The sequence below is a fragment of the Leptonotus elevatus genome, chromosome 3 (assembly GCF_054856555.1).
Source record: "Leptonotus elevatus isolate MCC_2025b chromosome 3, RoL_Lele_1.0, whole genome shotgun sequence".
Classification (NCBI taxonomy): domain Eukaryota; kingdom Metazoa; phylum Chordata; class Actinopteri; order Syngnathiformes; family Syngnathidae; genus Leptonotus; species Leptonotus elevatus.
In genome coordinates this window covers 28,000,599-28,023,659 of record NC_141241.1, presented here as the reverse complement: position 1 = coordinate 28,023,659, position 23,061 = coordinate 28,000,599, and the positions used below count along the sequence as shown (strand labels likewise).

Genomic DNA, 23,061 nt, shown 5'->3' with positions numbered 1-23,061 from the left:
GTCAGGTGACTTATTGAACTCTGCTATACATATAACAATTTATTCCGTTGCTATGCCTCAAATAAACAACTGGGCCGGTGTATCTCTGTCTCCATTGAAAGTGTAATTCTGCAAAATAATCATTTTTAATAAATGTACCTGTAATCTGTTCTGTAAATGTAATGGAATAATTACTTTTTTGCATCCTGAATATGTAACGCCAGTACATGTATTCCGCTACTCCCCAAGTGTGTCATTTTTTTAATCTTGTTTTTTATTATTATTTAAAAAAAACAACTTGTATTTACTTATAGATAAATATATATTTTGTTGTTTATATTTCCATTTATATTTATTTTTTATTTAATTTTTGAATTATATTATTTATATGCATTTTTATTTTTACTTTTATTTATTTATTCATTTATTTATTTTAAATTTTGGCAGTTTTGGTCTTCCATATCTATCTAGTGTAAAATTGAAACGTGATATATATATATTCGTATTAAAAAAATATATGTGGCAAAGCTTGATGGACTAAAAAATAATCTGTCACTTTTCTATTGTTTGATTTTTGATTGGTCATTGAAAATGTAATTTACGCGTATTACTCCAGCAGTGAATGTCATTACGAAATTCAACACTAGATGGCGGTATTTGTGCTGGGAACAATGTAATCGAGTAGTCTGTAAAGAAAGTGCAAAGAATACTTCCGGTGAAGCTGTAGCACTAAAAATGGCGGACACGTGTGGTCAAGTACTATTGGGATCCGGACTCACCGTCCTGTCTCATCCTTTGATGTACATTAAAGTACTAGTTCAGGTAAGAGGGTTGGATTTGGTTCAACTGGTATCTGCTGGAAGTTGTTTTCTTTATATGCTAAATGCTGTCAGGGATAACCCATGTTTCTTAGCTCGCTTGTTTAAACTCTATTAGCTGACCTCAAAAGCTCAGAGAACCGTTTAAACATGAATGAAAGTAATGTATGTTGTTGCACTTCCCTTTCAGTTAGGGGACCAAAAGTATATAATGTGACATCACATTTATGTTTACGACATAAGTATACAGCTACACAACGCCACTGCAAATGGTGATGTCTACCGCCACGACTAATCTTCACAGTTCGTGAAATGTCCCTTTGACCTTCTCTTATCTTGGGACTGATAAATCGGGTGGAGGTGAAGCATGTTAACCAGTATGATTTCGAATGTAGCAGTAACCGCAACGCACCTGCGTTCAATGCGTCGATTCCATAAATCCATCCATCCGTTTTCCAAACAGCTTATCCTTCCGAGCCATTTGTGTAACTTTATGTTTCGAGCAGTATAATGTTAATATTGGCCGTGAGTGTGTTTTCAGGCTTATGCAAAACAAAATTGTTACTTTTTCCTCTACACTGGATAACGAAAATAAAGAACAATCGTACAGCGATATGTGGCAATGGGACTATTTTTAAACGTTTATGTGAGTGTGTGCATTTTTTTATTTATATTTTAGCAGGCTCATTCTGCTTCTTTGAGAATTTAGAAATCAAAACCTTTGAGCAAGCTTCATGGAATGTGCAGTGAATGACGATCCAAGTTAGGCAGATGCTATTTGACCGTGACCGGTGACTCTTCTGCTAGCGTTATTTTACCGTGAACGTCTGTGATTAGTCCATTCCCGGACACGTCATGTACTGGGCGTGGTTCCTGTCTCGCTTCACGCTCTTCCGTGTCTGTTCACTAACTTTTCATTTTGTTTTGCCACCGAAAATATGCTGTTTTCTGGATTTCTTTTCATTTCATTCTTTTTAGCATTAATCAGGATTCCTGGTATCCGTAAAAATTCTTAATGCATTGTTAATCTAAAAAACAATTCCTAATTGGCATTGAAATGTCTTAAATCAATCTTTGAAAAGCCTTAAAATGTTTACACATGATAAGTACGGTTCTATTATTGTAAATAGTCTCAAATAAAATAAAAAATTCACATTCTGGAGGGGGGGGGGGAAAGTACCAAATGACTCATGGGGACATTACACAATCACGATAGTGGAACCAACAAATCAGTAATGTACTTTTTACCTGGCACGCTTAAAAGCAGAATGCAGATGCATGTCATTTATGGACTGGAGCAACTTTGGACAACATGGGACATTGGGAAGTTGGTCTTAAATTTTATTTCATGTGGAATTAAAAAGTAATTAATTTAACTTTCCTTAAGATGTAGGAACCCTGTTAACATTCAATTGCAATTCCTTGATTTTAGTGAGGTTAGTATACAATCATAAGCACAAATGCAATTGTACAGTATAAAGACTCTAAATATGGAATAATCACTGAAGCCTATCATATTGTATTATGAATGCATAGAGCCAGTACTTTGTTTTTTTTAACCCAAACAATTCTTGAATAATCAGAATAAACAGCCAATAAGCATTTTCTAAGTAAATGTGGTTTGTCTCCCCAGCCCATAAAAGTAAAAAAAAAAAAAAAAAAAAAAAAATAGAATAGTTATGAATCAGTGGGTGCCGAACCGCAAGTATGCGGTTTCCACTGTATACATGAATGCATGAGGCAATGAAACCAAAATATGACAAGTACAGATTCATTAAACTGATTTATATGTATTGTTGGTATTTACAGGTTGGACACGAGCCACTCCCTCCTACCCTCGGCAGAAACTTATTTGGCAGACAGGTCTACCAGTTGCCTGGACTGTTTGCTTATGGTAAGTTTCACTCTAAAAAGCTTGCTTACGTACACAAACAAAGATTCAAATCAGGCTGGATGATATGACATAAAATTCATATTATGGTGTACCCTTCACACTCATCAAATATACCTGTATTGTGATATGAAGTGTAAAAATTATAATGGAAGTATTTCTGAATGGGTTATATAATAATTTAGCAAAGGTAAATTGATTAAAAAAAGATTATGTGCAGATCTCAAAACTCTAAATTAGAAGCACGTTATTGTTAAGATTAACATAATTATCTTTGATAATATTCTAACTATTTAATATATACTAGCATCCTTGTGGCCTTATTAGCTCCTCTTCGCTGATGTGTGTGGAAACTGCATGTGGCTGTAGATGTTACCTTACCGTTATTTTAGTTTTAGACACTTACAAAATGACCAATAATTTTCTATTCATGGTTTGCGAGCCTCAACTGTGACGCGCGTGGTTACAGCCACAATTCTGTCAAGTGTATTTTTTTATTGTACACCCTAAGAAGTGTTTTCAGAATCAGAGTTAGGTTTTATTGCCATGTAAGTGAATACATTTTACTATACTATGAATTTGTCTCGGTGACTGGTGCAAACATGAGACATAAACAAGTAGCATTAAAATGACATAACATAAACATTTAAGAAAATTATAAAGTAATATATTAATATAAAATGAAACATAAAATAAATAAATAAATATTTCTAAGTTAAGTACCAGTAATACTGTGCACTGACAATTAATGTTTATGTAGCTAATGTAGATGGGAGGAGAACAGTGAAAATAGTCAGTATGTATATCATACCAGGAGCATGGTACAGTACTAAAGTAACAGTTGGATGAAAAGTGACAGTGCAGCAGGGTGATTAAATTGCATTTAACAGTCCAACAGCAGAGGGGGTAAAAGCTGTTCTTGTGGCATTCTGGTCCAAGTGGACCGGAGTCTTCTGCCTGTGAGGGGAGTGGTTCAAAGAATCCATGTCCAGGGTGAGCAGGGTCAGCTGTGATTGCGACATTTCACGTCATTCCTAGACCGCTTAGCGCAGGGATAGGCAACTGATGAATGTAGCCCACGCCCACACTTGGAGTAGCCCTTAATTGATTTTTGAAAACAAAAATGTTTATTATCGCTGTACAGCCTTAAGTTTTAATAACAGTGTTCACCATTAGGTGACAGGACAGCAGTCACAGCACTACTATTAAGTTAAGAAAAAGGTGCCTTTCCAGTCAATGGTGAGCAGATTACAGTAACTGGATCATATTTACAGGGTCTCTCCGAGAGAAATTTCTAAGCCTGGTTGTCAGGGACGGTCCATAAAAAATTCTCGTCAGCCGGAGATGGGGAGCGTGGACGCCAAATATATATATATATTTTTAAATCTGATTTATCAATTAATTAAAAAAAGAATAGCCAGATTAATCAATTATTAAATTTAGTGAGCGGTTCTGTGTAAGTGAAAAATGTGCAACTAATACAAGTGGTCGGAAGCTGTATCAACTGATCTCACTCATGGACGATCAGTATCGGCAGCATAAAACCCTGATCGGAACAGTCCTAGTTTGGACAAGTCAGGAGGTGAGATAGTGAGTGTATCGATAGAAGGGTGATGAGGATGGAGCTGCCGGGAAAGAGATTGAGAGGAAGATCTAAGAGCAGGTTGATGGGTGTCATGTGGAGGAAAGACATGAGGGCAGCTGGTGTTAGAGAAGAGGATGCAGAAGATGGACTTCTATGGAAAAAAAAATTGAATAACGGAAGATGACGATTTGGATGAGGTGGAAAAGCAGTCTATAGCGTGTAGTATTTGTGCATGATCAATATGGTGGCCTTGCCCACGGTTATCTTAGCCTTTTTTCATGAAGCAGGCTTGCACCTTTTCCGTATTTTGGTCCACAAGTGTTTGTTTCACATTTACTTCCAACCCTCCAGGCCTGATCCAAGTCCATTTTACTGCCACAATGCATTACTATTATATATGATGTGGTTGTTTTTTTTTTAATTATAAATACACATGATTAAAAAATGTTATGCTTTATCATTTATTGACGTACCGTTTTCAACCTTGCCTTCAATATATTTTTATTGTGTTAACTTAATGTTACAGCAAAACACATCATCAAGATTGATGGAAAAGCAGGTCTCTTCAAAGGGCTTGGTCCAAGGCTTTGTGCGGGCACCATCGGCACTGTTGTGCATAGTAAAATTGTGCAGGTATGCTTGATTGTGACTGATAAGAATGTAATCACACCAAAAGAATGTTGTTCAGATAATAGTACGCGCCCCAACCAACCACAACGTAATGCTTAATATAATGAGAAGCATACTTTATATTTACAATCCATGACTGGCTTATTGCTTAATAGTATGGAAAAACTTCCATAAGTATTTCCCCTGTAATTGGGCTCATCTGGGAAACTAATTATTTGTTATCCAACCTGTCTGAGATGCATATCTGTGATCTCAATAGAAAGGAGAAACAACATGAAACAAAGTGTTCTTGTTAAAGGCACCATGTGATATAACTCTTGTATTGGATATAATTTTGTTGGGGCTGGTCGGACTGTCTTGTGATGTAAGAGTCAAATTTGGATGTTTCAGGATTTTTTGGACTGTCTTGTGATGTAAGAGAGTCAAATTTGGATGTTTCAGGATTTAAAAAAAACATTCCTATGAAAATTGGGTCAAATACTTTTTCATTAATATTTACCGTTATATTTTATTTTCTCTTTTGCTACAGAAATGTCATGAACAAGGGACTCTTGAGGTAAGAATTCATCATACCAATTTTTTAACAACTTCTGCCTAGGGCTGTATTAATTGCATTGGAAATATAATTGTGATTTGATAAAACGCAGTTTGCTCATCACAAAGGTAGCAATTTGACTGGTCATTGAGCGGAGTGGAGGGAAGGGTTCAGAGCAGGCAACCAAGGCAAAACTGTAATTAAAGCCTGCTGCGCAAGATGCACATAATTTTGCCACGACCACCTCACACACACACACACACGCACACAATTCTGCATTTCTCTCAGCGATTTTGCCCTTCCTCACACGTGCGCACTCCAACCGCAAATGGCTGGCGTTGACATTAATGATGGCCCTGGCCCACCACATGACTAGTTCTCATGAGGGCCAAATTATGTCAAGGTTGCTAATTCGCAGGCCAAATTGTTTGGAGTTTGTTTTTTCTTTCTGGAGCCGCACAAGTTTTATGTGCACAGACAGCATTTCTACAAATACAATGACATTTATTTCAATATGAGTCAAGTGAGACCGTGTTAAAATGTATGTGCCAAATAATACTGGATTGTAAATAACAGATGTTTGGTCTTCTTGTAGCAAATTATATAATTTGTTTCGTATACGGTGTTTTAAAACTATTCTAATTATTATTTTGTTTTTTATTGGTGTATGACATTTTAGCAGTGTTGAACTTGAAGTATTTTTCTTGTCTCATTTTCTTAATTTACTTAAATTTTTATTCACTTGCCTGTATATACTCACCTGGGCCTGTATTCTGTTGTCACAATTGAACACTGTCCATGGCGTGTATTGGAGAGTGTAGTGTGTCTGTCCTGATTTATTTTATTTTATTTTATTTTTAGATTCTGGGAGGCCAGCGGAAGGCTGTCGAGGGCTCCTTACAACATGTTGTTAATGAGGTACAACACATTAGTTGCAAGAATGACTATACTATTTTTCATGTACATTAAACAGTTGATGATGAACGACATCCTGCGATTGCAATTTGTTGTTCATGGACCGAGGAAGAGAGTGCACACGGTGACCGGCAATTACACAAAGGGCGCGTGAGGCATAAATTGTGTTTGGTGGGGGGGTGGAGGTTAAGAAAAGGCCTATATAAAGCAGGGAAAACCTGCTGTATCTAAATATCTAGGGATGTGGGTACCTTGGTACTTGATGTGATTGGGCTGCCTTTGTGATCGGGGACGCCTAACGAACACGTCACGCTACAGGATTGGCTGGAAATTATCGACGTTGACGTCAAACATTGGAAAGAAAATATTAAAGATGTAATTTAAATAACAAAATGTACAGACTGAAATTGTAAAAACATAAATAAACCTAAGAATATAAAAGCAGGATAAATTGAATAAATAATAAAATAGATTGAATAAATGATAAATACACAAATTGCCTGAGACGTGACAAATATTGTCAGTTTAGATTGCTAATGCGTTCCTATTATCATTAAGATTATTTTTGTGATGTACTGTATTGTAATTTGTGAATCTGCTAAAAAAAGAAACTAAACCAAAGTGAACACGTCTGAATCGTGAATTTCGTGCTGCTGTACTGACGTCATCGGCAAGCTCGACGGCGCTTCAATCATTTTTTTTGCTTCTTAAATCTTAAAGTATCCTACTTTTATATTCTTAGGTTTATTTACATTTTGACAATTTTTAATTGACGTCTAAGCTCTTGAAGCAGATAGAAACATAATTCCAAAAACATTTCAGAGCTTACACCTGTGGCGTTCACACAAAGCAAATTTTATTATTATAAACCTTCAATATATATATTTTTTAAATCAACAAACAAATGTAGCATCTGCAGGTATATAACAACAAATATATTTACCTTCAACACTGGAGCGCAGCTCCTCCGTGAGTCATCACCTTATCGTGGTGGAGGGGTTTGCGTGTCCCAATGAACCTGGGAGCTATGTTGTCCGGGGCTTCATGCCCCTGGTAGGGCCACCCATGGCAAACAGGTCCTAGGTGAGGGACCAGACAAAGCATGGCTCGAAGGACCCCAATGATGAATACAAACTTTGGATTTTCGTTTCCCTTGCCCGGACGCGGGTCACCGGGGCCCCCCTCTGGAGCTAGGCCTGGAGGTGGGGCTCGAAGACGAGCGTCTGGTGGCCGGGCCTACACCCATGGGGCCCGGCCGGGCACAGCCCGAAAAGGCAACGTGGGTACCCCCTCCCATGGGCTCACCACCGGTGGAAGGGGCCAAAGGGGTCGGGTGCGCAGTGAGCTGGGTGGCAGCCAAAGGCGGGGGCCTTGGCGGTCCGACCCTCGGCTACTGAAGCTAGTTCTGGGGACATGGAATGTCACCTCTCTGACAGGGAAGGAGCCCGAGCTGATGTGCGAGGCTGAGAAGTTCCGACTAGATATAGTCGGACTCACCTCCACACACGGCTTGGGTTCTGGTACCAATCCTCTCGAGAGGGGCTGGACCCTCTTCCACTCTGGAGTTGCCCACGGTGAGAGGCGCAGAGCAGGTGTGGGCATAGTCATTGCACCCCGGCTGGGCGCCTGTGCGTTGGGGTTTACCCCGGTGAACGAGAGGGTAGCCTCCCTCCGCCTACGGGTGGGGGGACGGGTCCTGACTGTTGTTTGTGCTTATGCACCGAACAACAGCTCAGAGTACCCACCCTTTCTGGAGTCCTTGGAGGGTGTGCTGGAGAGCGCTCCCCCCGGGGACTCCCTCGTTCTGCTGGGGGACTTCAACGCTCACGTGGGTAATGACAGTGAGACCTGGAGGGGCGTGATTGGGAGGAACGGCCCCCCCGATCGAAACCAGAGCGGTGTTTTGTTGTTGGACTTCTGTGCTCGTCACGGACTGACCATAACGAACACCATGTTCAAGCACAAGGGTGTCCACATGTGCACTTGGCACCAGGACACCCTAGGCCGCAGTTCGATGATCGACTTTGTAGTCGTGTCATCGGATTTGCGGCCGTATGTGTTGGACACTCGGGTTAAGAGAGGGGCGGAGCTGTCAACTGATCACCACCTGGTGGTGTGTTGGCTCCGATGGCGGGGTAAGATGCTGGTCCGACCAGGCAGGCCCAAACGGATTGTGAGGGTCTGCTGGGAACGTCTGGCAGAATCCCCTGTCAGAAAGAGTTTCAACGCCCACCTCCGGCAGAGCTTCTCCGTTGTCCCGGGGGAGGCGGGGGACGTTGAGTCCGAATGGACCATGTTCCGTGCTTCCATTGTTGAAGCGGCCGATCGGAGCTGTGGCCGTAAGGTGGTTGGTGCCTGTCGGGGCGGCAATCCTCGAACCCGCTGGTGGACACCAGCGGTAAGGGATGCCGTCAAGCTGAAGAAGGAGTCCTATTGGGCCTTTTTGGCCTGTGGGACTCCGGAGGCTGCTGACAGGTACCGGCTGGCCAAGCGGAATGCGGCTTCGGTGGTCGCTGAGGCAAAAACTCGGACATGGGAGGAGTTCGGTGAGGCCATGGAGAACGACTTCCGGACGGCTTCGAGGAAATTCTGGTCCACCATCCGGCGTCTCAGGAGGGGAAAGCAGTGCGCCATTAACACTGTGTATAGTGGAGATGGGGTGCTGTTGACCTCGACTTGGGACGTCGTGAATCGGTGGGGAGAATACTTCGAAGACCTCCTCAATTCCACCAACACGCCTTCCTTTGAGGAAGCAGGGTCTGGGGACTCTGAGGTGGGCCCCCCTATCTCTGGGGTCGAAGTCACTGAAGTGGTTGGAAAGCTTCTCGGTGGCAGGGCCTCGGGGGTGGATGAGGTTCGCCCGGAGTTCCTAAAGGCTCTGGATGTGGTGGGGCTGTCGTGGTTGACACGTCTCTACAACATCGCGTGGACATCAGGGACAGTGCCTCTGGATTGGCAGACCGGGGTGGTGGTTCCTCTTTTTAAGAAGGGGGACCGGAGGGTGTGTTCCAACTTTAGAGGGATCACACTCCTCAGCCTCCCAGGTAAGGTCTATTCGGGGGTGCTGCAGAGGAGGATCCGTCGGGAAGTTGAATCTCGGATTCAGGAGGAGCAGTGTGGTTTTCGTCCCGGCCGTGGAACAGTGGACCAGCTCTACACCCTCAGCAGGATCCTTGAGGGTGCGTGGGAGTTCGCCCAACCAGTCCACATGTGTTTTGTGGACTTGGAGAAGGCGTTTGACCGTGTCCCTCGGGGAGTCCTGTGGGGGGTGCTTCGGGAGTATGGGGTACCGGGCCCCCTGATACGGGCTATTCGGTCCCTGTACGACCGATGTCAGAGTTTGGTCCGCATTGCCGGCAGTAAGTCGAATTCGTTTCCTGTGAGGGTCGGACTCCGTCAAGGTTGCCCTTTGTCACCGATTCTGTTCGTAATTTTTATGGACAGAATTTCTAGGCGCAGCCGGAGTGTCGAGGGGGTCCGGTTTGGTGGCCTCAACATTGCATCTCTGCTTTTTGCAGATGATGTGGTGCTGCTGGCTTCTTCAAGCCGTGATCTCCAGCTCTCACTGGAGCGGTTTGCAGCCGAGTGTGAAGCGGTTGGGGTGAGGATCAGCACCTCCAAATCCGAGACTATGGTCCTCAGTCGGAAAAGGGTGGAGTGCTCTCTGCGGGTCGGGGATGAGGTCCTGCCCCAAGTGGAGGAGTTCAAGTATCTTGGGGTCTTGTTCACGAGTGAGGGTAGGTTAGAGCGGGAGATCGACAGACGGATCGGTGCAGCGTCTGCAGTGATGCGGACGCTGTATCGGTCCGTTGTGGTGAAGAAGGAGCTGAGCCGAAAGGCAAAGCTCTCGATTTACCGGTCGATCTACGTTCCTGTCCTCACCTATGGTCACGAGCTGTGGGTCGTGACCGAAAGAACAAGATCCCGGATACAAGCGGCCGAAATGAGTTTCCTCCGCAGGGTAGCCGGGCTCTCCCTTAGAGATAGGGTGAGAAGCTCGGTCATTCGGGAGGGACTCAGCGTCGAGCCGCTACTCCTCCACGTTGAGAGGAACCAGTTGAGGTGGCTGGGGCATCTGGTTCGGATGCCTCCTGGGCGCCTCCCTGGGGAGGTGTTCCGGGCATGTCCTACCGGCAGGAGGCCCCGGGGACGACCCAGGACACGCTGGAGAGACTACGTCTCACGGCTGGCCTGGGAACGCCTTGGGATCCCATCGGAGGAGCTGGCTGAAGTGGCTAGGGAGAGGGAAGTCTGGGCTTCCCTGCTAAAGCTGCTGCCCCCGCGACCCGACCCCGGATAAGCGGAATTGAAGACGGAACGGAACGGAACTGGAGCGCAGTTATAATAACCTCGGGGGATCGAATGGTATTTATTCGTCGTCCATTCCGTTACAAATCCGTCAAAATTTTCAGCATCCTCATTGTCTACAAACATATTTCTTAACACTATGTCACTATCGACTCGTTACACTGATTCGAATTCCTCCCGCACCGTCGTCAATTGCTTCATTTATTTCATAACTCCCGTGAATCTGCGTCAACCATAAACGCTCAAATAAAATTCTACGAGACCCACGTCACCTCTCTCTCGTTTATATTCAGATTCATTTAATCGGCTAAGAGACCAAGAATTGGTAAAAAAAAAAGAAGAAGAAGACATATCTGCTCTCCTGGGATAAAAGGGAGAAGCGGCTTTAACGTTAGAAGCGCAGTCGCGCGCTCCTGGCCTTAATGGGATAAATGACATCTTTAATATTTTCTTTCCAATGTTTTGACATCAACCGGATTTTTTTTTTCCCAAATAACTTTATTGAACAATTGTTAACGGATCATCTCCAGCCAATGCTGTAGCATGGCGTCATTGGTAGGCGACTCCGATACAATCTTGCAGCCCAATCACATCTGGTACCGTCACCGGTTCTGTTCCAATATTCGGTACCCAGGAATCGATACCGTGACTCAACTGTACCAATTTTCGGTACTTTTGTTCTCTCTCTCTCTCTCTCTCTCTTTCTCTCTTTCTTTCTTTTTTTCTTTCTTTCTTTCTTTCTTTCTTTCTTTTTCTTTCTTTCTTTCTTTCTTTTTTTTTTTTCTTTTTTTCCCTCTTCAAATTGTATTTATTTATTTGGATGGTATTGTTTATTTAACAGTACATTTTTTAAAATCAATTTAACAATTACTTTTCAATATATAAAACTTGACAAATAAACATTTACATTTTAAAACAATTGAGGAAAGGCAAAAATAAAGCATTTTACAGTTACTGAAGTATGATTATTACACCTAAATTAATATTGCAAAAAAAGTGTGAAGCAAAGTGCTGTGCAGTGAACAACACAAGGTACAAAGTTTAAAACAGTAAATGACCGGCGTAATCTAGGGGTTATACCAAACCGTTTGGTCCGCCATGCTCAAGACAATATGCCCTTCCTTATGGACCACGGGTTTTTGGTTCTGCAACAATTTTTGTATTGACGCTTTACAGGCTACTGTGTGTGTGCGTGCCTGTCCACAAGCGGAGGCAGCCTGCTGCAGAAAAGCCCTCCCCCCGCGAGCTAATGTCCAATCACTGTTGTGGTTTCGCCCACTCACCCCATCACACAGAAGCGGAAAAACAAAATGGCAAGTGCGAGCGGCGGAGTTGACAGACCAAAGTTTGAAGAAGCGGTGTGGAATAATTTCGGCTTCGTTATCGAATATGACGACGAGGGAGTGAAAACGGTCTGTAAATGTTGCTTTAAACTCGGGATGCTCCGATCCGATACGTGGATCAGGTATCGGCCCAGATATTGGGTAAAAAAATATTTCTGTTATCTGTTAAACTTAAAATGGTTCCGATCCACACCCTGATCCACAGAGGTTTATCTCCAGAGCGCGCGCAAGTTCACGTCTACAATGACGAGGTGAAATGGGGAATGGTGATGTAAATAATGTTTACCCTTTGCTACGTTATATATATTTTTTGGATTCTGTGTATAGTACGGTGGGACGATTTTGGACCATTTTCTTTTGGGATTTTTTTTTTTTTATTCACGGGATTTTTTGGCATTTTGATCAAACATATTCAATGTACTGTATTTAGAAACAAATCATTGCAATCACTTTACAGGGTCTTAAAAAATATATGGCTTTCAGATGATTTGGTTCCCAAAAGCATACTGGTGGAAGGATGCAAGTGTATAAGGTCCCCTTCGCAACCTGTAGCCACTGGATTGCCACTGATCAGAAATGGTGGATTAAGTTAGGCAATGACAGCTGCACATCAGATATTTACAATAAATATATTGTTCGTTGGTGGTGCTGTCTTATGGTCTCAAATGTGTATTTTGTGAACTTCTTCCTCCACAGACAAACAAAGAGATGATAGCTCGTTCCTTTGCCACCATAGTCACGCATCCCTTTCATGGTATGGAAATATTGCCGTCAGTTTTTAGCTTTATTAATGTTAAAGGGGAACTTGAGGCAAAAAAATTATTTGCAAAATTATATTCTGTGCCCCCACTAACCTGAAAACATTCTGATTAATTTTATGTATTTTGGAATAAGAATTAAGCAGATTAATCCATCCATTTGAAGGAAATTGCAATTTTATTCTATCACACTTTCTGCTTTCTACTGAAATTGATCTCAAAATGCCCTTAAGCTCACATGGCGAACAGCGCAGCTCACCTGTTTTCTGGGTTTGCACACAAGACGTTGGCAATGCAAACCTAAGATTACTTTGATGTCAATTTCTGTTGACGAAAGAGGGTGGTACTGTACAAAATGACAGTACCCTGATATTGATGGAAATAGATGGCTACATTTGCAATAAGTGCAAACAAATTTTTTTTGCCTTGAAATCACTTTCAACTACAATGTGTGGCATTCATCTAGATGTCATTTGTTTGAAGATGTTTGGAGATTCAAGAAAGTTGAGTCTATTCTGTTTGTCAGATTCATTTTCTCTGTCTTTTCTTTCAGTGATTACATTACGATGTATGGTGCAGTTCATTGGAAGGGAAGCAAAATACAGGTACGATTTGTTTGATTGCCAAACTTTTTGGAGAAACTATAGTGGCTTGATTGTTTTCTAAATAATATTCATCTGTTTTTAGCGGCATCTTTGATTCCATCATCACCATCTACAGAGAAGAGGGCATGCTGGGCTTCTTTGCGTACGTTTATCCTTACATTCATTCAAGTAGAGGCACATAAACCTGTCAGCTTTCATGATGAGAACGGCATTTTAGATTAAGATCTTCATAAATCACTTGTGTATACTGAGGCGCATACTATTGCAGAGCCAAAATACCAAATAAAGTCAATGCATTCAGAAAGTATTCACTGCACTTGACAATTTCCACGCTATCTTTAACCCCGTAAAACACTTTCGCTATAAAAAGTAACACCATCAATTTTGCCGGGTAATTTTTACCTGATATTATATACCCCACAAAAAGTACTTATCATAAAAAATAGATCAAAATATGACACTACATGATAAATTAGAGTGGTTTTCTTTTATTTGCAACTGTAGTATGTGTTACAAAATTGAAAAAGGAAACAAAGGAAGACCCTAAAAACATGCTCCAAAATTACTGAAAAATTTGACATTTGAGAACAAAAATTTCCTTTAAAAAAACACAATTATACTAGAAACTTGGTTTTTGCTCCAGCCAGACCTCCCTGATGAAGGCACAGACTCCTTGACACGCAAACAGCTGTAGGAGAGAGGAACAAAAAATATTTACCAAGTAAAAATGACCAATTGACAAAAATATTGTTTTCCCCATAAAAAGTTCCATTGAAATTACTCCTTATAAATTAAGTATAACTAAAACGGAATAGCATACACATTCAATGACCACTCTTGCTTACCAATTCCTTAAATGCAGTCAGTACAAGCAGGGTAATGGCGTTGACACACAGGTTGACGGCAACTGTGTTGTGTCTTCCTGTCCGAGCCTGTGGGCACTGGGCAAGGGACTATTGCTTTCTGCTGCCACTGGTCCTGCCTCATTTGGAAGCGTGCCAGAGGTAGGGATGTCAAGCACGTGACAGATTTGAAGAGGAATGTCTCTGTTCTGCCCATGGTTTGATGAGTGATAGGGCCAAAGCATTTGGTTGTCTCAGCTTTTCATCGCATGATCCGGGAGTTAATCACACCAGCATTGATCATACCATAGAACATGCAAAGTAGCTCTCTCTTAGTTTTCCTTCCATAGCCATAGTGAGCACACATCTGGTCAAACGTATTGCCACCCCTCTTTGGTTGTAAAATTCAAGTGCTTCAGGCTTGTCAGTGGCTCCTATTGTTGGTTGACATGGGGCAAGATTGCCTGATTTTATACACTAACACTATCACCGGATGACATCCACCCCATACGTACTTTACCCTATTTTACTATCACCCGAAAGTATGCCTTTAGGAAAAAGTGGGCTTTGGGGTAGGGAAACACCCACACCTTCAAAGATGTCAAAAAGAATGGTGAAGCTACCCAGGGACCCATGACACTCAGAAAAATGCAATATATTGAAAATCATGTTTGCTGGGTGAAAATCACCAGGCAATAGTGCTCTAGGGTTAAAGCCGTATTCCAAAATTGATTAAAAAAAAATCTAGATGACATTAAAAAAGTATAGAAAAGATTTTTTTTTTACTTTGCTTTCAAATGATTTTTAAATATCTCTTTTTGTAAATGATTTTGAATGTACTGTACTTATGTGAAGCACATTGAGTTACCTTGTATGTGTGTGTGAATGAATTAAGCAATATAAATGAAGCTGTCTTGCCTTCATGAGGGTCTTTTTTTTCTTTCTTTTTCTTTTTTTAAATGAAATTGCATATGAAACCGTGGATCAGAAATCGAGATACGAATGGGATCCTTGCTCTGATACATCGTTAAAGCCCTAATTTCAACTGCAAAAGCTGATTTGTGATATGAGTGATTTGAGTGTGGTGAATTGGAATGAATTAATCTGGTTATATCAAAGAATATTTGATATACGCTTGTATTGAGTTACATATTAACACAAAATAGAATAGAATTAGATTGACTATATTTTACAATGTAGGTACAGAATCACGACCAAATGCTCCCACAGACATGGGCCATAAATATTGTTAATACAAGGGTTAACAATGACCGCCATCGGTGCTGTTGACGTACAGGGTGCCGGTGGAAACTGGACTACTGTTGGGCGAAGAAGAAGAACTTTGAATGTTGGAACTATGACAGGAAAAGGTAGAGAGCTGGTTGACATGATGCAGAGGAGGAAGGTGGACATATTGTGTGTTCAGGAGATCAGGTGGAAAGGGAGCAAAGCTAGAAGTTTAGGAGCAGCGTTCAAGTTGTTCTATCATGGTGTAGATAGGAAGAGAAATGGAGTAGGAGTTATCGTGGAAGAGTTTAAAAACGTCTTTAAGGTAAAAAGAGTGTCAGAGCCTGAAGCTAGGAATCGAAGGTCTGATGGTCAATGTTAGTGGGTATGGGCCACCGGTAGGATGTGAGCTGGAGGAGAAGGAGAACTTTTGGTTGGACCTTGATGAAATGATGCACAGCATCCCTAGAAGTGAGAGAATTGTCATTGGTGCAGACTTAAATGGACATGTTGGTGCAGGAAAAAGAGGTCATGAGGAGGTGATGGGCAGGTTTGGTATCCAGGAGAGGAACACAGAAGGACAGATGGTGGTTGACTTTGCAAAAAGAATGGAAATGGCTGTTGTGAATACTTTCTTCCAGGAGAGGCAGGAACATAGGGTGACCTACAAGAGTGGAGGTAGGAGTACACCGGTAGACTACATCTTGTGTAGATTTTGTCATCTGAAGGAGATCAGCGGATTGCAAAGTAGTGGTAGGTGAGAGCATAGGATGGTAGTGTGTAGAATGACTGGTGGTGAGCAAACAAAGACTGCAAAGGCCGAGAAGAAGACAAAATGGTGGAAGCTGAAAAGGAAAGAGTGTTGTATGACTTTCAGGAAGGGGTTGAGATGAGCTCTGGATCGTCAGGAGGTACTTCCAGATGACTGGACAACTACAGCAAATGTGATGAGGGAGACAGGTAGGATAGTCCTTGGTGTGTCATCTGGAAGGAAAGGAGATAAGGGAACTTGGTGGTGGAATGAGGAGGTACAGAAGTGGATCCAGAGAAAGAGGTTAGCTAAGAAGAAGTGGGACACAGGTGACTGAAGAAAGTAGACAGGAGTACAGGGAAATCAAGCGCAAGATGAAAGTAGAAGTGGCAAAGACCAAACAAGGGGCTTACGATGACTTGTATGCTATGTTGGACAGTAAGGAGGAAGAGACTGATCTATACAGGTTGGCAAGGCAAAAAGACAGATAGGAAGGATGTGCAACAGGTTAGGGTAATAAAGGATAGGGATGGAAGTGTGTTGACAGATGCCAGTAGTATGATGGGAAGATGGAAAGAGTACTTTGAAGAGTTGACAAATGAGGAAAATGAGAGAGGACAAAGAGTAGAAGAGGTGACTGTTGTCGACCAGGAAGTAGCAAAGATTAGTAAGGATGAAGTGATTGCATTGAAGAGGATGAAGAGTGGAAAGGCACTTGGTCTTGATGATCTACATGTGGAGGTATGGAAGTGTCTAGTAGAGGTAGCAGTAGAATTTCTGACTGGGTTGTTCAACATGATCTTAAGACAGTGAGAAGATGCCCGGGGAATGGAGGAGAAGTGTGCTGGAGCACATTTTTAAGAACAAGGAAGACGTGCAGAGTTGTGGCAACTACAGAGGAATAAAGCTGATGAGCCACACAATGAAGCTATGGGAAAGAGTAGATGAAGCTTGACTGAGGGCAGAGGTGAACATTTGTGAGCAGCAGTATAGTTTCATGCCAAAAATAGAGTACCACAGATGCAGTATTTGCTTTGAGGATGTTGATAGAGAAGTACAGAGAAGGTCAGAAGGAGCTGCATTGTGTCTTTGTAGATCTGGAGAAAGCTTACGACAGGGTGCCCAGAGAGGAACTGTGGTTTTGTTTGAGGAAGTCTGGAGTGGCAGGACATGTATGAGGACTGTAAGACAGTGGTGAGGTGTGCTGTAGGTGTGACGGAGGAGTTCAAAGTGGAGGTGGGACTACATCAGGGATCAGTTCTGAGCCCCTTCTTGTTCGCTATGGTAATTGACAGGATGACAGATGAGGTTAGACAGGAATCTCCATGGACTATGATGTTTGCAGATTGTGATCTGTAGTGAGAGCAGGGAACAGGTGGAGGAGAAGCTAGAGGCGTGGAGGTTTGCTCTGGAAAGGAGGGGAATGAAGGTTAGCCATAGCAAGACGGAGTATCTGTGTGTGAATGGCAGGGACCCAAGTGGAAGAGTGAGGTTACAGGGAGAAGAAACAAGGATGGTGGAGGAGTTTAAGTATTTAGGGTCAACAGTCCAGAGCAATGGAGAGTGTGGAAAATAAGTGATGAAGCGTGTGCAGGCAGGCTGGAACGGGTGGAGAAAAGTGTCAGGTGTGATAGAAGAGTTTCAACTAAAATGAAAGGAAAGGTTTATAAAACTGTGGTGAGACCAGCGATGTTGTTTGGTCTTGAGACAGTGCCACTGAGGAAAAGACAGGAGGCAGAGCTGGAGGTGACAGAGATTAAGTGACCAGGGTAGATAGAATCAGGAATAAGTACATCAGAGAGACAGCACATGTTTGAGGCTTTGGAGATAAAATCAGAGAGGCCAGACTGGGATGGTTTGGACATGTCCAAAGGAGAGATAGTGAGTATATTGGCAGAAGGATGCAGCGTTTCCAAATGCCAGGCAGAAGGTCTAGAGGAAGACCAAAGAGGAGGTTTATGGATGTACTTAAAGAGGACATGAAGGTAGTTTGTGTGATAGCAGAGGATGCAGAGGACAGGGTTAGATGGAGGCAACTGATTCGCTGTGGCGACCCCTGATGGGAAAAGCCGAAAGGAAAAGAAGAATGTTGCAAAACTGAGTACATGCCCATGAAAATGTAGCAATGATTTCTAAATTATTAATTGAACCACAGATTAATCTAACTGAAAGTTTCTTATCACTTCGAAATAGACAAATTTTTCAAAGGAAGTTCACTCATTTATGTTGAGCACTTTTTTTGTGTTTAATACAACCTTAAATACTTTCTTTTTCTCATAGTGGATTGATCCCTCGTCTCCTTGGAGATGTCTTCGCTCTGTGGATTTGTAACCTGCTGGCTCACTTCATTAACACATATGCGATTGATGATTCGGTATATATTAGCTCTTCTTGTTGTTGTTGTTTGTTTGTTTTTACACCTGTCTTGTGTATCAAGTTTTTTGGGTTGTGTTTAGGATTTTAAGTGTATTTTTCTCTCTTCAGATGAGCCATACAGGAGAAATTAAAAACTGCTCTCAGGCTGTGACTGGGGTAAGCCCTCTCTGTATGCCTAGAAGTTATATATTCATAGTACCAGCTGTCTTGACATTGACATAATGCTTTTTTATTTGTCTCTCTTAATTCAGTTCTTTGCCAGCATGCTCACATACCCTTTTGTTTTGGTGTCAAACCTGATGGCTATTAATAACTGCGGGTGAGTCAGCAGGAAGTATTTAGTTGTTCAGTCTTTTCAAAGTTTGTCCCTCACTCCCACTAATTTCCTCATCCTCTCAGGCTGACTGGAGGGCTTCCTCCCTATGCATCAGTATATCCGACCTGGGTGCACTGCTGGCAACATCTAAGCAGAGAGGTCAGCTTTTCTTGTCTCGAAACCTCATGTCATTGTTGAGCTCCTAAGTTGTACATCGTATCTCCTCATTTTGACAAAATATGCTCAGAGCGCACACTATTACACTCGGATAGTTCAAAGTCCCAGTGACCACTGACCAGTGTGTCAGACAGTACAATGAAAGGAAACAGTTCAAGCATACGCTGCTGATTGCTTTATAACATAGGCTGTGTTCGGAAATTTATGGAAGGGGAGCAAGCTCTGCCTTTCCAAGCACACACACTTAGTGGTTTTAGGACAGTGTAGAGCTGTCAAAATGTATTGATTAATCGACAAGTAATCGATTGACAACTTTTTTTAATTAGGGATGTTCGTCGATATCACTGTTTTTTAGACTGATACCGATTCCCAAACTTCAGTACTCACCAATACCAAGTGCCGATACCATTAGTACTTACGATACATAAACTTTCTACCAAAAAAAAAAAACATATCCCTACAGCTAATTTTCTTAAAAATGAATGAAATGAACGGCAATTATATTTTTCCAATTTGCTCATAAGTCATTTTGCATAGAGCACACAATACAATTAATTTAAAAAAAATCCATACATAAGATGAAACAAATAATCAATTGGCCAAGAGAAGAAAAAAAAGTCTCAAATCAAAATATGTAACTTATTTTTCAGGAATACAGTGAAGTGCAGAGAATTAAATTCAATACAGTAGGGCTTCATGTAATTTAGTATTATCTACCATGTTCCTCAAGCTGTTTAGTGTGTAATGTTTATTATACAGTATGTATATTATATCTTGTTTGAAATCCATGCTTTTAATTTGGAAGTCTTCTCTGTATAGGAATTAGTATACATAAAACTCAAAGAGAAACAAAAAAGCCACATTACAAATATAATGTAGAGCTATAATTAGCGTCCGTGAGGGCCGTTAACTTCACCGGTTTATTTTTTAGCACCGCAGCTATGACGTTAAGGAGGCAATTAAGCGTGTGGCAAACATAAACGAGGCAATTAAACATGGTGAAGTTATTTGAGCTACAAACATATGAACCATAGTTATAGGTGATATTACTCACAAGAGTACTTACTTATTCTCAGTAACACACTCCGAAATGGCACTGCAGGAAGTAATGAAATGAACAAGTGTTACCTCATAAGGAGACACATTGGAAACAAACGAGATTTAACAAATCTTTCATTCCCCCCAATCTTTCTGACAGTTTCTCACCAAAAATGGCCACAAGAGCGAGGGCCAATACCAGTATCGATATCTGTCGCAAGTACAGATACCATGAAATGTGGCCAGATATCGACCTAATACCGATACCTGGTATCGGTACTCGCCCAACTCTAATTTTAATAATTGAGTAATCGTTTGGAGCCATTTTTTAATTTAAAAATTTCCAAATCCTCTGATTTCAGCATGTCAATAGTAATTGCTCACTGATTTACCCAGTCGTTCATGAAAGAAGACTGATTATCTTCTGTCTTAGTGTGTTCCAAAACTACCCGCCGTAATGGAAATCCTTGTTAATTATTTTTTAATTTTTTTCCCCCCTTTAATTATATATATTTTTTCATGTATTATGTTTTTTCATTTTGGCATGATTTTTAGTTTATTATAAATGCTTTTTCATTCATCATATATGCTCTTTTTTCATTTAAATTAAGTTTTTGGTTTATTCTAAATGTTTTTTCGTTCATACTATATATATATATTTTTTTTATTATACAGGCTGTAAAACACCTCACCACACACTTTATACATGCACTTTTCTCCAATAAGCGTTAACATTTTTTCACATACTGTATCTCTTATTTAAATACAGTAGGTCTATACACTGTTTTCAAACCTTTGTAGATTTTTAAATAATAATAATAACAATAAAATAGAATTAAACTAATATGCAAAACATTAATTTGAGAAACCAAAATATAATGGCAATCCATCCATTTATTCCCGGGCAGGTATGTTCTCCTAAAAAAAAATTTAATAAATAAAAATAATAAAAAAACACAGACACTCACAACAACGACAACAACAGCTGTTAGAAATGACTCTTCATTTTAATGATGAAGATATGAGGCTGGACAAAAGAAATCCATTTTGACCGGGAGCTGGCCCGCGTGGGGCAGTGGCGTTGGCGAGCCATCAACAGGCACGACTGGTTTGGGGCGGACAATCTTGATTTTAATGATAAAGATACGAGGTGCTGGACACACAAACCCATTTTGAACCCATGCTTGATTAGCCAATAATAAGCAATGTATGGATTTTATTATTATGGTCTGTATTATTTTGTCTTGGTAAAAAGCTTTGGTAAGGCCTCAATCATCGTTGTTTATGACAGAATTGTACTGTAGACAAATTAAGCCATTTTAATGAAAATTTGAAATCTGTGGAAAAACCTGCCATAGGAAGGAGCAAAGGCACACTGTATAGCAAAGGGAGACCCAAGGATGTTTCTTGTATTCCTGAAGGTGATGGAGCGTCGAGTACGCTGTCTGGTGTTGATTGAAATTTATCCTTAAAATCCACATTGGTTTTAAATTGTAAAGTGTTTGCTGAATTGTAGCCACAGCGAACAATTTTCTGTTTGTTTTTTTCATCTAGGGCAACATGAGCAGAGGAAACAGTTTATTCTTCCGGAAGCTTCCAGCAGGAAAGACGTACTCACTTGATCAGCAAAGATTTTATTAACGAAAATGAGGCACCAATGCAAGCAAATCAAATGAAGTCTCATCTGGGGGACTGCTTGTCCATCCTCATTTTTGTATGCACTTGTTCCTCTTTATAGCCTGTTATGTGCTTTAAAAATTCAAAAGAATTTCCAAGTCAGGTTTTCGGATTTGTAAGAAAGTGACATCAAATACAATTGAATTTCTTTTGATTGATGGACCAAGGTATTGAAGCAAATCCTCAAAATGTTATTGATCGATCAGTGCCCGTCCCCCATTTCTTTCTTTTCATACATGATTCCTGGCCAATACTTCACATTTTTTTAACACACTTTATATTGCATGTGATCAGTCTAACATTGTAATGATCAAATGGGTTTGGCATGTTGGTATTGTTTTTCCTTATTATTATTATTATTATTATTATTATTATTGTAGAATATGTCCAGTCACGTACATGCATATGAAACTCATCAGACCTTTCTCTGTGATAGTTGTCAAGCGCTTCTATCAGCTCATTCGAATATCTAATAAAGGTAACTTTTTTTTTGTCAATTTTTTGTGAAGGTGTCTTTAGAATCCATGTTTGGACATCACCCTCTAAAGTCAAGTCTGCCTTTTGCCCTTATATGGCAGAAGCGCCAACCAGCTGCCAAATTTGATTCCCAAGATACACGACTTGGTACAAAGTGGAGGTACCCTGGGGCCCATTTCACAAAAGCAGGTTCAACAAACACCGGGACTAACTCTGTGAGACATGCCCTGAGAGGAAAATGCGTTATCGGTTCCAGGAAAGCTGATTTGAGCTACGGTAGTTTCATCAACACAGAGTAGTTTCACCTGGAGTTCCACCACACTAAAAAGACCGCATCAATGAAGCCCCGATTCTTCAAGTTACCATGGTAACGGGGAAGCAGAGGGCTGCGTCACCCTCTGCTTCCATGTTCCAGGTTAGGTTCATGGACTGTTACTACGGTAACTGACAAGAGAGCTTAAATGACCTCTTTTTATGAAACAGGCTAGTAGGGGTGTGAATTGCCTAGTACCTTTCGATTCGTAGGTCACGATTCGATTCAATACCGATTAATCCCGAGACTAATCTATACATTGATTTTTTTTTTACTCAAATTTAGAAAATACTAATCAGTAAACTAAGATTTGTATGGAAATTTATCTATTTATCTGAAAATTCAGGTTGCAGTCTGTTTCATGTTTGAACAGCACTGAAATTAAATATTAAGGCTTAATGTTCCATTAATATATTCTTCCATGCTTAATGTGTAAATCCTGACCCTAAGTAAGAAGTTTTGTTGAATATTTCCCTAAAAAATTGATGTTTAAAAAACGA

General features: G+C 41.0%; 2 protein-coding genes across 2 annotated transcripts in view; one reads left to right on the top strand and one right to left on the bottom strand.

Moving 5' to 3' along the window:
* The first annotated feature begins 673 nt into the window (after positions 1-673).
* Positions 674-22,268, top strand: mtch2 (mitochondrial carrier homolog 2). Its single transcript, XM_086070918.1, has 13 exons — positions 674-801; positions 2,607-2,691; positions 4,800-4,906; positions 5,433-5,459; positions 6,300-6,356; positions 12,701-12,758; positions 13,316-13,367; positions 13,450-13,509; positions 18,468-18,561; positions 18,672-18,719; positions 18,815-18,882; positions 18,963-19,038; positions 21,649-22,268. The coding sequence occupies exons 1-13, from the start codon at positions 715-717 to the stop codon at positions 21,733-21,735; spliced, it is 906 nt and encodes a 301-aa protein (XP_085927044.1). The 5' UTR covers positions 674-714; the 3' UTR covers positions 21,736-22,268.
* The window catches only part of znf414 (zinc finger protein 414), a 4,343-nt gene continuing 2,994 nt past the window's right edge, over positions 21,713-23,061 (bottom strand). Inside the window, exon 4 of the mRNA XM_086070919.1 lies at positions 21,713-23,061. This exon is cut by the window's right edge and continues 1,702 nt beyond it. The gene's annotated coding sequence lies outside the window, so the exon portion shown is untranslated.

Coding starts and splice junctions, on each gene's coding strand:
- mtch2 (XM_086070918.1), top strand. CDS start 715: ATGGCGGACACGTGTGGTCAAGTACTATTGGGATCCGGACTCACCGTC. Junction 2,692..4,799: donor GCCTGGACTGTTTGCTTATG/GTAAGTTTCACT, acceptor TTAATGTTACAG/CAAAACACATCATCAAGATT. Junction 18,720..18,814: donor GCTCTCAGGCTGTGACTGGG/GTAAGCCCTCTC, acceptor CTCTTAATTCAG/TTCTTTGCCAGCATGCTCAC.